At 44.3% G+C, this 17,417-nt stretch overlaps 1 protein-coding gene across 1 annotated transcript in view; it reads left to right on the top strand.

The window, feature by feature from the left end:
• Positions 1 to 17,417, top strand: part of LOC126199463 (trypsin alpha-3-like) — a 196,026-nt gene that overhangs the window by 90,871 nt on the left and 87,738 nt on the right. Inside the window, exon 2 of the mRNA XM_049936383.1 lies at positions 11,035 to 11,207. Coding sequence (XP_049792340.1) covers positions 11,035 to 11,207 — 173 coding nt within the window. The remainder of the gene's footprint in view (positions 1 to 11,034; positions 11,208 to 17,417) is intronic.

Here is a 17,417-nt window from a genome sequence, read left to right as displayed (position 1 = left end):
AAATATCCACCTGATTAGCTGAATGGTTAGTGAGTCTGAATGTCAGCGTGTGGGCCTAGGTTGGATTCCTGGCAGCGTTATAGATATTCTCCACATGAGGATTGGGTGTTGGGTTATCCTCGTCATCATTCCATCATTATCGACACCCAAGTCCCACAGTGTGGTGTCAACGGGAAAGTCCTGCAACTTGGCAGCTGAACTTCCCCTTGCTTAGGACACCTGACGAGCAGTGCCAAACGACGTTTTTTTTTTTTTTTTCATTGAGTGGTTAAAGTTAGCGAAGTTATCAGCATCGCATTAGCATCAAGATTATTTTGGAGACAGGAGTAAGAAGGTTACTGGAGTATGAATATGAGTATGTAATTACAGTGTCTTTCCCCCACTTGAAAATTTTTGTTACATTACCAACGTAATGAGTTTTTTAAAGGCGATGTGTTGCTGTTACATGCGACAGCAGGAATCGTGGGGAATTTGGAGTGCTTTATATGAGTTACTTTGACCCCCAGCCGTACAACTAAACGTAATACTGACTGTAAAGTACAGTGGCATGTAAGACTACGTCCCATACATTTTTTAAAAACTGTAAAGTTGTCTCATTGTCAGCATTAGAGCTTATACAGTTAAGTTTTATTGAAAAATTGAAAAGTATATATCTCAAGTTAGGTTTCCTTATTGATTTATTGTTGGTCCACATTTTTTTTGCCCATGCTCTGATACACTTGTAAATGTAGCTACCTTTGATGACTATTACACGTTTTTCTTGTTCTTGTCACAGCTATCATTTTACTTGGCTGTTCTTAGGAGAATCCCTTCCCTGACGTTAGCTGTAGATTATGTGTTGATCAAATTTGTCTTGATTTGCGTTAGTTCTAGGATTATGAAATGAGCAATGTTACCTCATTTGCATATTTCAACCAAAAGTTCCTAGAAAGTGTACGTTTTGCTTTTCAGGTATTATGGAATATGTGTAGAGGAGGTACATTTGTACATTTCTTGATGTGGTATTCTAGCTATGGATGCGGAGGAGAAAGAATCCAGAAAACTTTGTCTGATATTATGTTGTACTGTATTATAAATATTACAGATTAAGAGACAATGGGCTTGCCACAAGGATGATTAGACTATATCACTGTATTTCTGTGCTCATATATCTGTTTCCTTGATTTGCGTTGTAGTACAACATTCTTCGAAATAGTTCATATTTGTGAAAGGCTCTGTTTGACCTACAGACACTGCAAATGAAGAGATGGATGGAGAAGAGATTAACCAAATAAATAACCAAATAAATGTTTACCCTTTTCAGCTATGCAAAATCTATGGATGTAGTAGAAGACTGCTGTGTATTGTACTTCCCATTTTTCATTCGAAGTCAGAGCTGCTGCAATGCAGCTATTGTTGCAGTGTATTGGACACACACACACATATTGTTGACAGTGTTTCATTTGATTATAATCCATACGTTCTCACAGGAAAGAGGAACCATGTGTGGAAGAAAGGACCACAAGATGCAGATCAGATAAAGTGTTGTGTCGCTAGGCATTCCGGTTGTTTTGTTGGTGGTGTAAATGAGTTGAATATCGTTTGTTTAAAACAGAGCTGTGAAGATTGAAATTGTGATGAGCTGCAGAATAGTAAACTGTGGAGGAAGAGAAACTAGTCTTGCCAATGTTTGTAAGTTCCAACAATAATCATAAGGGCTTGTATGAATGGATATCTTTGGTAAATATCTTTCTATTTCATGTAAATAATTTAAAACAAAGATTGCCTACCTTTTATGCAGATATATCATTTGCTGAACTTTTTTGTTAAGTAAATTTCGTATTGTAATAATAAACAGTTATTTACTGTATCTGTGGGTCATTTTCAGCTCTTTTAAAAATTAAGATAATAATATTCTATCAGGGTCTTATATATACACCATATTAGCTATATTATTAATTTATGTAATTTCATTTGAATTCCTCGAGATCTGGAGGAGTACACTGATGCTGCTTTGAAGACGCGCGAGACATAGGCAGACTGATCAGCTGACCTCTTGGGAACTCTCTTGTAACGGACTGTGAACGCAACTACCAGCCAGAGTGAAGTGGTAGCTGCATTTATAGCTAAATGCTTTCACAAAGGAAGTGACGCCAAAGTTACTTCCCTTGTGGAGATGCCACTGAGATTAGCGCCTTAGTCGTGGCCCACAGTGTCTCCTGATTCTGTACAATTGCATCGCTAACACAGTGTACCCTCTTCAAAATCATGCAAAAAGTTTATCACTGAAATTCCGATTTGTGTAATTGTGTCCCTGCCAAATAAAAAGTGCATTATGAGACAATAATGACCCCCCCCCCCCCCTGCGCTCTCAAGTACGAAGCTATTTATCTATTGTTATTAATGAAGTTTGATTAGATGAGTTCCTTTTGTATCAAAATCGTTCTGAAAAATCACCAGTTTCTAGAAGCAGAGGACTTCCACTTAGCATACGTTGAGACAGATTACAAATAGTATCATTGATTTACCGTCCTAACTTCCCTGTTGTTGTAATATAACAGATGAAGTTACTTAATTTTATGTTTATTTCTTTCATTGTCTGCCTGGTATAAACGAACGAAGCTAACAATTTTTTTGATTTTGTGTTGGGGCTCGTAGTATCGTTTAACCCAATTAGAGGCCAGAATAATACACATAAGAGAAGAACAAAAATAGAGGATGTATTACATGGCGATCAGATTGGCTTTAGGACAAGGTAAAGGCACTAGAGAAGCAATTATGACGTTGCGGCTGATAATGGAAGCAAGACTAAAGGTGAATGAAGAAACGTTCATAGAATTTGTTGACCTAGAAAAAGCACTCGACAATGTCAAATGGTTCGAGATGTTCGAAAAAGTGCGAAATATAGGGGTAAGCTGTAGCGAGAGACGAGTAATATACAGTATGTATACAAGAGCCGAGAGGGAAGAATAAGAGTGGACAACCAAGAATGAACTGCTCGGATTACAAAGGGTGTAAGACAGGGCTCTAGTCTTTTGCCTGTGCTGTTCTATGTGTATATCAGACGCAATGATGAAAATAAAAGAAAGAGCGAATGAAAATTCTATGTGAGAAAGATTTTCTGATGACATTGCTATCCTGAGTGAAAGTGAAGAAAAATTACAAGGTCCGCTAGATGGAATGAACAGTCTAATGAATACAGCTGAGAGTAAATCAGAGAAAGACGAAAGTAGTTAGAAGTAGCAGAAATGAGAGCAGCGAGATACTTAAAATCAGGATTGATAGTCAGTAGATGAAGTTAAGGAAATCTGCTATCAGATGGTTCCAATGGCTCTGAGCTCTATGGGACTTAACTTCTGAGGTCATCAGTCCCTAGAACTTACAACTACTTCAACCTAACTAACCTAAGGACATCACACACATTCATGCGCGAGGCAGGATTCGAACCTGCGACCGTAGCGGTCGCGCGGTTCCAGACTGTAGCACCTAGAACCGCTCGACCACCCCAGCCGGCATCTGCTATCCATGCAGCAAAATAACAAATGACAGACGAAGTAAGGAGAATAACAACAGCAGACTAGCATTGGCAAAATGGGCATTCTTGGCCAAGAGAAATCTGCTACTATAAAACATAGGCCTTGATTTGAGGAAGACACTTCTGAGAATGTACGTTTGGAGCACATCACTGTTTTGTAGTAAAACATGGATTCCGGAGAAACCGAAAAAGAAGAGAATCGAAGCATTTGAGATATGGAGTTACAGACGAGTGTTAAAAATTAGGTGGACTGATAAGGAATGAGGAGGTTCTGCGCAGAATCGGACAGGAAAAGAATACATGGTAAACACTAACAAGGAGAAGGGACAGGATGATAGGACATCTGTTAGGACCTCAGGGAATGACTTCCATGGTACTAAGGGGAGCTGTAGGGGGCAAAATCTGTAGAGGAAGACAGAGATTTGAATACATCCAGCAAATAATTGAGGACGTAGGTTGAAAACGCTATTCTGAGATTAAGAGGTCTGTACTGGAGTGGTATTCGTGTCAAGTCGCGTCAAACCAGTCACCACAGTGATGACTCAAAAATAATGATGGTATTCAAATCCCCTAATATTTTTCATTTTTTGTATGTGAGTTTTCCATTCCGTGAATATTTTTGCGGGCGGTTTAGACATATAATGGAGCCTGAAGAATGCAACGATTCCATTATTTGCATTTGTATTGTAAATTTATGTCGTTTTATTGTTCTGTGTCATATCGTGTCTGTGCCTTCATGTACCTCGGCTATTATTTTGAGAATATTTTATTTTCCATAATATATCCAATTACTACTTTAATCAGTCAGACAAGACAATTTTTTCTATCTTTAATTTTATAATGTACCATTTGAGGAATGTACTCAAATGCATATTGTCATAATTCCTTATTGCTGAAAAATTTCATTCATCTAATAGATTATCGTAAGTTAGGTCTGTGCGTATTAAGATGTTCTTATTATTATTTTAGTTAACAATCAAAGTAGACTCTACGTTAGAGGTATTTCTTGTCTACACTCTTAAATTGGAGCTAACATCTTAATCAAATGTGATGCTTAATCTTTCTGCTTCTTCTCTTAATTTACTACTGTGCTAATGACAGCATTACTTCTCTTTTATTTTTCTGTACTGGACGATCATGGTCCACTATTTTAACGTATTAAACCTTCAGCCTCAGCACTGAGGACACTACCACATTTCTTAGGTTAATGTTACAATTTTTCTTTTATGTTTTCAGTCAACATGTAAATTTGTGTCTTTCCCTATAAGATTAACTGTAATCAGGTTGGAATCGCCACCGTTAATGCTCAGTTTTGCTCTTCTATATTTTCATTATTTCACGAAATAATTATTTCAGCGTCATTGTGAAGATGAATCTGTACTGGTACCGACAACCGATATTCTCTTTGATTTTTATTGCGATGTAGGTTTACGCCCCCAATAAATCGCAAGCAACCACAAGTTCAAATGGTTCAAATGGCTCTGAGCACTATGGGACTCAACTGCTGAGGTCATTAGTCCCCTAGAACTTAGAACTAGTTAAACCTAACTAACCTAAGGACATGACAAACATCCATGCCCGAGGCAGGATTCGAACCTGCGACCGTAGCGGTCTTGCGGTTCCAGACTGCAGCGCCTTTAACCGCACGGCCACTTCGGCCGGCGCAACCACAAGTCTAGTTACTACAAACTATTACTGTATTATGTGATCTGGGCATTCTCGGCGTATATGCTGCTTGAAGAGTTCTCGGTTGTACAGCCGAATACGATCGTCAAATGCCCACGATATTTCGGTGAATCACCGTTCTTCCATCATCAGATGGCACTGTTGCAATAATCTGTCCGCTCTCTGCCAGTAGTATTTATCTTTCGATGGTCCAGATGCGATTCCGTGCGTCGACGGCGCGGGGCGTTTCCGGTGGTGTGGCAAGCGCTCTGACTGAGGTTTGTGGTACGGCGGGAGTGAAGGTGGAAGGGGGGCGGGTGCAGTATTGTAAGTAGGCTGTGTAGGTTTTTATGTTGGTAACGCCACGCATTGCTCTATATGAAAGTGAAGTCTGTGGATGGTTTGCATTGTTGGAATATTTGCTATTGTAGTGTTGAGCAGTTGGATGTGAACAGCGCGTAGCGTTGCGCTGTTGGAGGTGAGAAGCCAGCAGTGGTGGATGTGGGGAGAGAGATTTCAGAATTTTGAGAGCGGATGATCTGGACGTGTGTCCTTCAGAAATAGTAAATTTGTAAAACTGGATATCATGAACTGATATACACTCCTGGAAATGGAAAAAAGAACACATTGACACCGGTGTGTCAGACCCACCATACTTGCTCCGGACACTGCGAGAGGGCTGTACAAGCAATGATCACACGCACGGCACAGCGGACACACCAGGAACCGCGGTGTTGGCCGTCGAATGGCGCTAGCTGCGCAGCGTTTGTGCACCGCCGCCGTCAGTGTCAGCCAGTTTGCCGTGGCATACGGAGCTCCATCGCAGTCTTTAACACTGGTAGCATGCCGCGACAGCGTGGACGTGAACCGTATGTGCAGTTGACGGACTTTGAGCGAGGGCGTATAGTGGGCATGCGGGAGGTCGGGTGGACGTACCGCCGAATTGCTCAACACGTGGGGCGTGAGGTCTCCACAGTACATCGATGTTGTCGCCAGTGGTTGGCGGAAGGTGCACGTGCCCGTCGACCTGGGACCGGACCGCAGCGACGCACGGATGCACGCCAAGACCGTAGGATCCTACGCAGTGCCGTAGGGGACCGCACCGCCACTTCCCAGCAAATTAGGGACACTGTTGCTCCTGGGGTATCGGCGAGGACCATTCGCAACCGTCTCCATGAAGCTGGGCTACGGTCCCGCACACCGTTAGGCCGTCTTCCGCTCACGCCCCAACATCGTGCAGCCCGCCTCCAGTAGTGTCGCGACAGGCGTGAATGGAGGGACGAATGGAGACGTGTCGTCTTCAGCGATGAAAGTCGCTTCTGCCTTGGTGCCAATGATGGTCGTATGCGTGTTTGGTGTCGTGCAGGTGAGCGCCACAATCAGGACTGCATACGACCGAGGCACACAGGGCCAACACCCGGCATCTTGGTGTGGGGAGCGATCTCCTACACTGGCTGTACACCACTGGTGATCGTCGAGGGGACACTGAATAGTGCACGGTACATCCAAACCGTCATCGAACCCATCGTTCTACCATTCCTAGACCGGCAAGGGAACTTGCTGTTCCAACAGGACAATGCACGTCCGCATGTATCCTGTGCCACCCAACGTGCTCTAGAAGGTGTAGGTCAACTACCCTGGCCAGCAAGATCTCCGGATCTGTCCCCCATTGAGAATGTTTGGGACTGGATGAAGCGTCGTCTCACGCGGTCTGCACGTCCAGCACGAACGCTGGTCCAACTGAGGCGCCAGGTGGAAATGGCATGGCAAGCCGTTCCACAGGACTACATCCAGCATACGATCGTCTCCATGGGAGAATAGCAGCCTGCATTGCTGCGAAAGGTGGATATACATTGTACTAGTGCCGACATTGTGCATGCTCTGTTGCCTGTGTCTATGTGCCTGTGGTTCTGTCAGTGTGATCATGTGATGTATCTGACCCCAGGAATGTGTCAATAAAGTTTCCCCTTCCTGGGACAATGAATTCACGGTGTTCTTATTTCAATTTCCAGGAGTATATATATATATATATATATATATATATATATAAACTAACTCCGTCTACAGGCCGCAAGCGACCCATCGGGACCATCCGACCGCCGTATCATCCTCAGGTGAGGATGCGGATAGGAGGGGCATGGGGTCAGCACACCGCTCTCCCGGTCGTTATGACGGTTTTCTTTGACCGGAGCCGCCACTATTCGGTCGAGTAGCTCCTCAATTGGCATCACGAGGCTGAGTGCACCCCGAAAAATGGCAACAGCACGTGGCGGCGGGATGGTGACCCATCCAAGCGCCGGCCACGCCCGACAGCGCTTAACTTCGGTGATCTCACGGGAACCGGTGTATCCACTGTGGCAAGGCCGTTGCCTATATATATATATATATATATATATATATATATATATATATATATATATATATATATATATATATATATATATATATAACTTTTGAACATTATTAAGGTAAATACATTGTTTGTTTTCTATCAAAATCTTTCATTTGCTAAGTATGCCTACCAGTAGTTAGTGCCTTCAGTAGTTAGAATCATTTATTTAGTTGCCAGTATTGGTGCTCGCTGTATTGCAGTAGTTCTAGCAACGAAGACTTTTGTGAGGTAAGTGATTCATGAAAGGTACTGGTTATTGTTAGGGCCATTCTTTGGTAGGGATTATTGAAAGTCAGATTGCGTTGCGCTTTTAATACTGTGTGTCAGTTTAGTGTTGATCAGAATAAGGAAAGAGAGAAATGTCTGAGTACGTTCAGTTCTGCTCATCTGTTTGAAAATCAAATAACGTATGAGGTTTTCCAGCACTGCCGGTAATAAAATTTTTCTAAGTGGACGTTTCAGTACGTCTTCGGCGGCCGTGGCTTCTTGATAGAGCTTAGTATTGGTTCCCAGGCCTTACTGAGTTGGAAACCAGGGTCCCTAATGACGAGGTTGTTAGTTACCCCAATTTCTATGGCCTCTCTGAAGATTCAGTCCCAGCAGTTCTTTGTGGAGGCCAGTGCGTTTTTATTATAATTGTTATATTAACCGTTAGTCAAATTTTGACCGACGTTTTGCGCATTGGAAAAGTTGAACCTCACAATTGAGCAGAAGGATAATCGAAGAAACGTGTGCCTTGATGTTACTGACAGGACTGCCAATGGTTACGAGTGGCTGTCGTCTGATCACACGTGATGCATTTAAGACTTCTGAGTGCGATCGGGAGACAAAGCGCAAAATGAGGAGTGGCGCATTCAGACATCTCCGCGACAGAAAATAGCTCGAATGATGAAATAAAAGATCAGGACAATGCTGAATTGCTTTTTTGACTGTAGGCATAAAGCGTGTAAAGAATTAGTCCCTCCGCGGCAAATGGTCAACCAAGTGTTCTACAGTGATGTCCTCGAAAACTTCAAGAAAAGGGCAATTCGCTTGAGACCGCACATTTCAGACAAGTGCATTCTGCATCATATCAGGGCCCCATGTCACACGGCCACTTCCAGCACTGAATTTTTGACCTAAAAAGGCATTTCTGTTGTCCTACAGTCCCCCTGTTCGCCTGATCTGAGTCCCTGTGACAGTTTTCTTTTCCAGGAATTGAAAACTATCTTGAGAGGAATTAATTTTGGTACTCAGCAGAACATTCAAAAGAAAGTGACTGGAATGTTGTAGCTCTTACCAGTTGAAGCCTTTCAGTGCTCCTACCAAGACCGGGGACAACGACTACCGCTGGTGTATAGCCACCGAAGAGATCTACTTTTAAGGGGACTACTGTGTCCAGACTAAGCGCCTGGATCTCTCGCTTCCCGCGAAGCAGACTGGTACAGCCGGGCCCGGACCGAATTAGGGGTCAGCCTGGCCGGTCGTCCCGGAAACACAGACGCTTCCCAGAGATCACCAGGAGGCGTCCACGGCGCCGCAAGAGGTCGCTACAGCCGCGGACCTCTTTCCTTCTGCTCGACACGTGACTGCAAATAGAGCCAGCCGTAACCATGTGCCAAGCAGTATTTAGGCTGGCGCAGGAGCCTGGAAAGACAATCATCCTAGGTCGTACCACTCGCTCCTTCCGGTTCTTGGATTTCTCCCTTACTGTCTGCGCCCGTCCTGTCCGCCTCACCCCCACCATCACCTACCTTGGCCTCACCATTGACCGTCACCTCACCTGGATCCCTCATCTCCGCTCCATCCAATCCAAAGCCCACAACCGCCTCCGACTCCTCAAACTCCTCTCTGGCCGGACATGGGGGTTGCACCCCTCTACCATCCACCACACCTACAAATCCTTAATCCGTCCCATCCTCTGTTATGCCAGTCCTGCCTGGATATCTGCCCCCCCCCCCAAATTCTATAAGTCCCTCCTGATCCTTGAGCGTCATGCACTCCGCCTCGCCTTCCGTATACGCCTCCCATCCCCCACGCGGATCCTCTATGATCTCATTCCTTTCCCCCATCTGCTCCTATTCCTCGAACATATCCGCATCCTCTACACCTGCCGCCGCCTTCAACCCCGTCATCCCCTGGTTGCTCCTCTCCTCTCTCATCCCCGCCCCCTGCCACGTTTTCACTGTTGTGTCCCCCCTACTCTCCATCTCTACACCCAACATCTCCTTTCCCAAGGTGGCTTCCATCAACTCCCCCTCCCGGATGATGCCCTCTCTCCCTCCATTTATCCCTCCTATCAACTCTGATCCTAACTCCCCCTCCTTTCCTCTGTCCTTTTCCCGGGCTCCCTCTCCCCCGCTTCCATCCTCTTTCTTCCCCACCTCCCCTCTCTTTGCCCCCTTCTCTCCCCTTTTACATTTCCCTCCTCTGCCTCCTCTCATTCCCTCTCGCGTCTGCCCTTCTCCCCTTTATTAGTCCTCCTTGGTTCCCCCCCCCCCTTTTTCGTTTTCTTCCTTCCTCCCTCCTTGTTCTTCCCCCTCCTCCAGGTTCCCCCTCCCAAATCTGCCTTAGGCTCGGGAGTGTCATCTTTGTGCCGCCACTTTCGTGCAGTGTTCTACAGTGAGTGTTCTACAGTGCGTGTTTTACAGTGAGTGTTCCGTGTTGTGTTTTTTGGACAGTGTTGCGAACGGCCATCATATTGCTGCTAGGTGTGCCTTTATCTCTTGCGAACAGAAGCCAGACTGTAGCCGTGTTTTTTAATTGTGTGTATACTATGTTACTTGTCTGATTCCTGCGTTTTTATTAACGTTGCCAACCCCTTTTGCTTTCTGTTTTAACTTTCCGTATTTTTCCACCATTTTTCACTTGACGTCACCGTTTTATCACCTGTTTTTCTTGTTTCTTTTCTTCTTCTGTTCTTTAAAATAAAAGTCTGTAGGCTGTAGAGGAGCGTACTAAGCTGCTGCCAGCCCGCCCCCTTCGGGGGGAATTGAAAATCAATAAAGGAAAAAAAAAACTGGAAAGACAGTTCACGCCGAGCGAGCCCACTGGGGTCATCGTAGCCGCCGCGTCATCGTCCACCGCCGCCAGCGTACCATAGCCATCCTCGCAGGGCCTCTACTCGTCCTCGGACTCAGGTGACGGCAACGTGGACTCTGCGCCGCTCCTCACGAGACGCCCGGGGGTTGTTTAGGTGAAGTTGTATGATTACTACAGACAGTTTATGTTTGGAAGAATCTCTGATTTAGTTATTGGCAGGCTTGGAGGATCAGTCCTACCACACGAATATTGTTTTGTAAATTTTGAAGAAAGACTTTAAACATAAACACTATAACTCACACTCTGGGACTTTCCTATCCGCGTTTGAAAAAACGAAAACCATGGTAGATAAAAAATCAATCTCATTACTTTTGGGACCTATCTCGTAAGCTATCGGATACGTTGAGGCTCTTCGGGCCCAAACGCTAACTGCAATTTGCAGTCACATCGCTGTCCTGGGGCAGCAGGCTACACCCATAGCTCTGGACATTCACTGCGGCCGCGGGCTGGCGTCGCCTTTGGGAAATTGAGCTGCGGTCGGCTCGAGGCGGTGCGGCGAGAGAGCAGCTTGGCTACCGCCGCCGCCGCCGCCGCCGCCGCCGCTGCTGTTCGCAGGTATTATGCACCGCAACAGCGCGAGAGGAGTGACGACCGCGGAGGCGAGAGGCGCCGAGCGAAAAAAGAAAACGCTACTGAGATAAAGAGCGGCGCCAGCCCCGCGGAAAAAAAGAGGGGAGAGAGAAGAGCCGGGGAGAGGAGGCGAGGAAGCGGCAGGGAGGGAAAGTGGCGAGTGTCAGAAGAGCCGTGGAGGAGGCGCCGGAGCGCCGCGGATGCTCCGGTCGGGGTGGGGGTGGGGGCTCAGAACGAAAGTGTGGAAAAATGCATGCCGTTCGATCGTTCGCCAGAGGCAACCCTCGGAAGTCACATTAAGGGGTGTGAATAGCGCGCGCCAAGATATTGGTTCGGGTCAAGGGACATTCCTCTGGCCGTATTACAACTGTGTCCGGCTCTCAGGAATCCTCCTTCGACGACATTTTCTTTTTTTCTTCTCTCTCTCTCTCTCTCTCTCTCTCTCTCTCTCTCTCTCTCTCACTGTCTTCTCCCCACTTTAACTTCTCCCCTTCCGTCTCTCACCGTTTTATTAACACTTTTTGTTCCTCGAAGACATTCCAAACTCGAAGCACAAATGATGGTGCCAAGTATCTGCAATTTAAATTGTTTCGAATTCTCTCCAACATGCGTAAGTTAAGAGTTTTGCTTCCTGTATCACTAGCGGCCCTTAGACGGTGAGGTGTGCATGACTAGTTGTTACGAAACGGACAATGGATTCTAATTCAAAACTTTTTTATTCTCCAAATGTTAAGAATATATTTATTTACCGTTTCAGTTAAGACGGCTTCTACACCGTACGGTAAGGGCTACCGATTTGCACGTCCTTTAGTGCAAAACAGACAAGCGTTCCCAGTTTATGTGAGTAGCAGCAATACGTACTAAGCTGCGCTCCTCCTCATTTTTCCGCCTTGCCTCCATTCCCTTTGTTATACGGTTTCCTTTTGGCTCCATATCTCACACGAGCACCGCCTGAGAGATGAAACCCAGAAGGCACATTTGTAATCACTTGCGTCAAGGTGTGGCCGACGGGAGGAGGCCCTTAATTGTTTCTACTGAGGATGAGAAACGGCGAACATTTTCCCGAGATGCTTCCGGAATAGAAAGCAGCGGTGGCTTTACGAGTTGCGGGAAATGAAATGAAAAGACGTCTGTATCTTTCAGCCAATCCTCGGTTACGTGTCAGTGATTGCACGGTTTCGCATCGTTCGAAGGGGAATTCATAAACTGTCCTACAGCAGTTACCGAATGTCCTAAATGTGTGTGTCTATCAGTTGTTTATTGAAGAACTTGCCAAAGGGTTTGCAAATAGCCCAATGTCTTAAGACAATATCTTATATAATCAACTCTCTGAACCCTTATATCGAGTATAGTTTCGCAATGGCATCACGAGGACAGCAGCTTTGGCTCGATACACCTAACTACACACATTCATTAAGTCATAGATAAATTGTACCCCTTAAACATCTCTTCCTCTGAAGTCAATATTTCAGCATTTATTGCGTCACGTATCTTGTCTTGAGTAATTTTGACTTGATGGGAACATTTTTTATTTATGGATTCATTTATACATTCATCTGTTTCACTTTACATGATAATGGACTTTGATAATCTTAACAGTTAACATCCATTTTCTTCCTGACGGCTTCATATCTGACCAACGACCAACTGTATATCCCTGCAGACTGCCTCCTTTCAGTTACATCTATGTTCTCACTGACTGGAATTAGGTCTGCCTACCTCTGACCCACATGTCATGACGCGTCGACTAATTTTTCTGAAGATTTATCTTTATCTCCTTTCAGATTTGGTAATCTGATAAAATGTCATTTAATGTACCATTGTAAAGTTTCATTCATTTATTCTCGAATAAATTTCCTAATTTTGTTTCCCATCTTTTGTCATTCTTACCAACAGACGTTTATACTGTTCAATATGTGTAACCATACCCATCCCTACTTCCAGTCCAAATATTGATTATCTCCATTTGTTCCTCCCATTACCTTGTGTTATGTTTTATTCATGTTGACCTAAAGGCCCAGTCTGTTATATCTGTATTAATTTCCTGGTGATATATTCAGAACGTAAGTTAGTATCATGTATGAGGATTTTCATGTCCTGCCACAGTTCTTCCAATTATCCATATGTATTTAACATTTTTATATATATTCTTTTTGCGTGATGATGGACCAGCTAGTTGATCTATTCTCAAATGCGATAAAAATGGAAATCAATTGAAGGAAGTAAGTCAGTAAATGTAAAAAAAAGGAGGGGAAAATCTATTCAATATTTCTTTTTGTAGCAGATAACTTCGATGTTGTTTATATTTATCTGTATGGAAATTGTTTCGGTTGTTTCTCTTTTGACTTGATTTACAATAATATGACAGTTAGTTGGAACTTACATTTTAGTGCCTTTATTGCGATATGGTTCCTACAACAGAGAAGAATAAACAAACTGTTTATTAATAATTTTCTTTAGTAGTCGAGGAACAACGCTGAACTACTGTAGCTAGGATAACAATGTACATGGATCTGATGTTATGCTGTGGGGAACAGCCACAACAAAGAATCACTGTTGAGAGAGATGGTTCCTCCGTAAGTACTAAGATAGGAATTCGCAAGTGCAGATGTAAATGTGTACGTTACACACAATTTCAAAGAGAGTTAACGTGATTACTTTGGTTAGAGACGAGAAGTTATGAGTTTTCTATATTTCTGCAACCAAACAGCCTTGATTTGCTAACGCTTTTTTATTAGGTGTTACGGTCTGCCTCACTTGGTAACGGGAATAACTGTCACAGCTTTATAACAATGAACGAGATACTATAGTAAGGATAAAACAGAGAAGTTAGAGAAACAGCTAGAGTTGTGCGTAGGTGCAGCGAAGATGTTGGAGGTATCAGTGGCATGTGTGAAGGTCTTGTCGCCTATCCGGTCAAATACACCGTTTCTGAGAAGAGGAATGACTGATGATATCTAACAACTGAATGTCACACAGTGTTACCCAAAAATTCGTGGTTAGCTGGAGTTTTCAATACTCGTGTCCCGTTGAACTGCATCACTGTTATAAATACTTGGTAGCACTAAAGACTGAACTAGTTTCTTATTTATTTTCGTGAGAAAATTCCTGCTTTCCATTGCAGTTAATTCTTACCGAATCAGATTCTCATCCAAGACTATACCGAGATCTGTTATTCTTTTCTGATACGGTAAATGGGCACCGTCATAAAAACCTACACCGATCAACCTGCGGTGTGATATGCGGATAGAATGTGTCCACATAATGTTAAGTTTAAAAATAATGTTATGTACCCATTTTGTAGCTGCACTAAAGTCGTCATTCATACTTACCGCAGTGGCAGTAATGTTTTAGAGTTGGTGCCTAGCACAACTGGATATTACCAGTGACAATTACAAGAATGTGCACAGATGAAATACAATTGACATATAGCGGGAAAAGCAGGAAGTCATGGGCTGACCGCTGGTGGGGATTCCTATCAGCTGCTTGCCCGTAATGAGGAAATATTTACTAATCGGTACATACTGGAGTCAGATTACATCTAGCATCCGACTCCTATATGTACCAAACGATCAGTAAATAATGAGGCTTTGACATTGAAACTAGTCGCAAATCGTTGTGGAATTTTATTTCATGAAGTATTGTAGAAAATTATTTGTATAGCGTCTAACGTGTAACCCATCCTTGCCATGAAACAACTAGTACTGTATCTCATATGTTAAAACAAATCTCTCAAAGAAACCAGCCAAAAATTTGCGCAGTCAGATTCTCATGGAAATAATGTTCCGAATGAAGTTACAACAACAACCCCGTATCGTCCTAGGAAGGAAGGCCAATAGCAAAGCGTGATACACTCGCTTTTTGAGGTCAAATACATTGGTCCAGGTTAGTTACGTACACTGGTATCCAAAATTAAAGTAACCAAAGGAAATCTGACAAGGTTGTGTTTAATTTGTCACAAAACTCTATAAACAGGTGATAGTAAAGTAGAAACAATGTGAAGAATACGGAACATAAACAACTGCAATATCCATAACGGTGGACAAAAATCTTCCTCGTTTTTTTTTTCCAACTTAAAGGATTTGCACACACATTCCGACACTTGATTAATGTGCTCACTATTCGTAGTGACCAGCTGTGGCAGTAACAAAGACCTGACAATGACAGGACATGTAGTGACTGATGTCATTAATAACATGTTGAGGCAATATCGCCCATTCTTCTTGCAGAACTGCTCGCAAGTCTTGGGGCGTGGTTGGTGGATGCTGACGTGATGAAACCCACCTTCGCAGTGCATCCCAGACATGCTCTGAGATTCTCATCGGAAGAGCGACCAGGCCTCGCCATGTATCCAATATTTTCCGTTTCCAAGAAGACGTGAACCACTCGTGCTCTCCGAGAGGTCGGACATTATTGTCCGTGAATACGAAGTTCGGACCCAAAGCAACTCGCAACAACCGCACATTGATCCCAAGATCTCGTCACGATACCTGACGGCAGTTAAACTTTACCGTTCCACCTCTACAGTTTTCATGAAGAGCTGTTCGAGTGGTCAGCATAATTCCTTGCCCACACAGTTAGGGATCCTTCTCGATATCGGTCTTTTTCCACAATGTTTGGATCCCTAAATAGAATACCACGTTCCCTCCAGAGGCGAATCCGTCCAGAATTACTCTCCAAGCCAAATCGGGTTGGTTCAAATGGCTCTGAGCACTATGGGACTTAACATCTGAGGTCATCAGTCCCCTAGAACTTACAACTACTTAAACCAAACAAACCTAAGGACATCACACACACCCATGCCCGAGGCAGGATTCGAACCTGCGACCGTAGCGGCCCAGCGGTTCAAGACTGTAGCGCCTAGAGCCGCACGGTCACCCCGGCCGGCGCCAAATCGGGATTCACCTGTGAGAAGAACATTACCCTACTGTTAGACCATCCGGGTGGCATGCTGATGACTCAAATCTATACGTTTCCTTCTGTGAAGTGTGAGAGGTATACGCACAGCACGTCTCCGACGAGAAAATCCACTCTGCTGAAGTCTTCTGTATACCGTTTGCCTCCATACAACACGACCAATGCCTGCTGCGAGGCCAGATGCCAGTTTCCGTGCAGTACTAAGGCGATACCGTCGTGCCCTTACAGCCAAGTAACGAAAAAAATGGTTCAAATGGCTCTGAGCACTATGGGACTCAACTGCTGAGGTCATTAGTCCCCTAGAACTTAGAACTAGTTAAACCTAACTAACCTAAGGACATCACAAACATCCATGCCCGAGGCAGGATTCGAACCTGCGACCGTAGCGGTCTTGCGGTTCCAGACTCCAGCGCCTTTAACCGCACGGCCACTTCGGCCGGCAGCCAAATAACGGTCCCCTTTCTGTGGTCGTACGTGGTCAGCCCTGCCCTGGTATTTGGGATACAGTTTCGGTCTCTACAAACTGTCATCACAACCGAGAAACAACAGAAAGGTTTGTATTAAGCCATAGGGCCACATCAGTGTGCGACTTTCCTGCTTCCATTCTTCCTTCAGCACTCCAGTGCAGAGACTCTGGTAAGCGTGTTCTCTGTGACCGTGTACACCTCAGTTGTGGAAGTGGAGTCCCACCCAACAAATACTACCTCGTTTGATGGGTGCCCTGACGTCATTACTGGCGTGATTGTCTGTCGACCGGAATGCCCTCTTCCATGCAGAACATGATCGCACGGTCGTCAGTTGACAGTTGCTATGATTTTATTGTGACCTAGACACAGGACGGTGAATACCGGTTAATTGCTTTGATTTGGGAAAGTAGTGCAGGTTACAATTAACCTTAATACACTGCGAAAAACAGTCACATTGGTACATTAGTTTTGCTTCACTGTCTTAAATAAACGATATGTGTGTGTGTGAATGCGATAACAGTCACAGTGCTTAAGGTCTTTTATCTCATGACGTTAATTTATTAGTGATGCTCCATTAATACGTAATGAAAACACTGTGACATGCGAAAAAGAGATTGAAAACATTGCAGACAAGGTGCTGCAGGAAGGAAGATAGGTGCTCCACCACCACAGCAACCAACAGACGCACAGTCAATAAGACACAAGCATTTCATCATCACAAACATTCGCATGGGAGCTTGTCTTTTGAGATATAGATCATACCTGTTTTCTATTTCTGTTTACGGACACATCTGCTCTGGGCCTAATGAAG

The sequence above is a fragment of the Schistocerca nitens genome, chromosome 8 (assembly GCF_023898315.1).
Source record: "Schistocerca nitens isolate TAMUIC-IGC-003100 chromosome 8, iqSchNite1.1, whole genome shotgun sequence".
Lineage (NCBI taxonomy): Eukaryota > Metazoa > Arthropoda > Insecta > Orthoptera > Acrididae > Schistocerca > Schistocerca nitens.
This window is presented reverse-complemented; position numbering and strand designations above follow the sequence as displayed.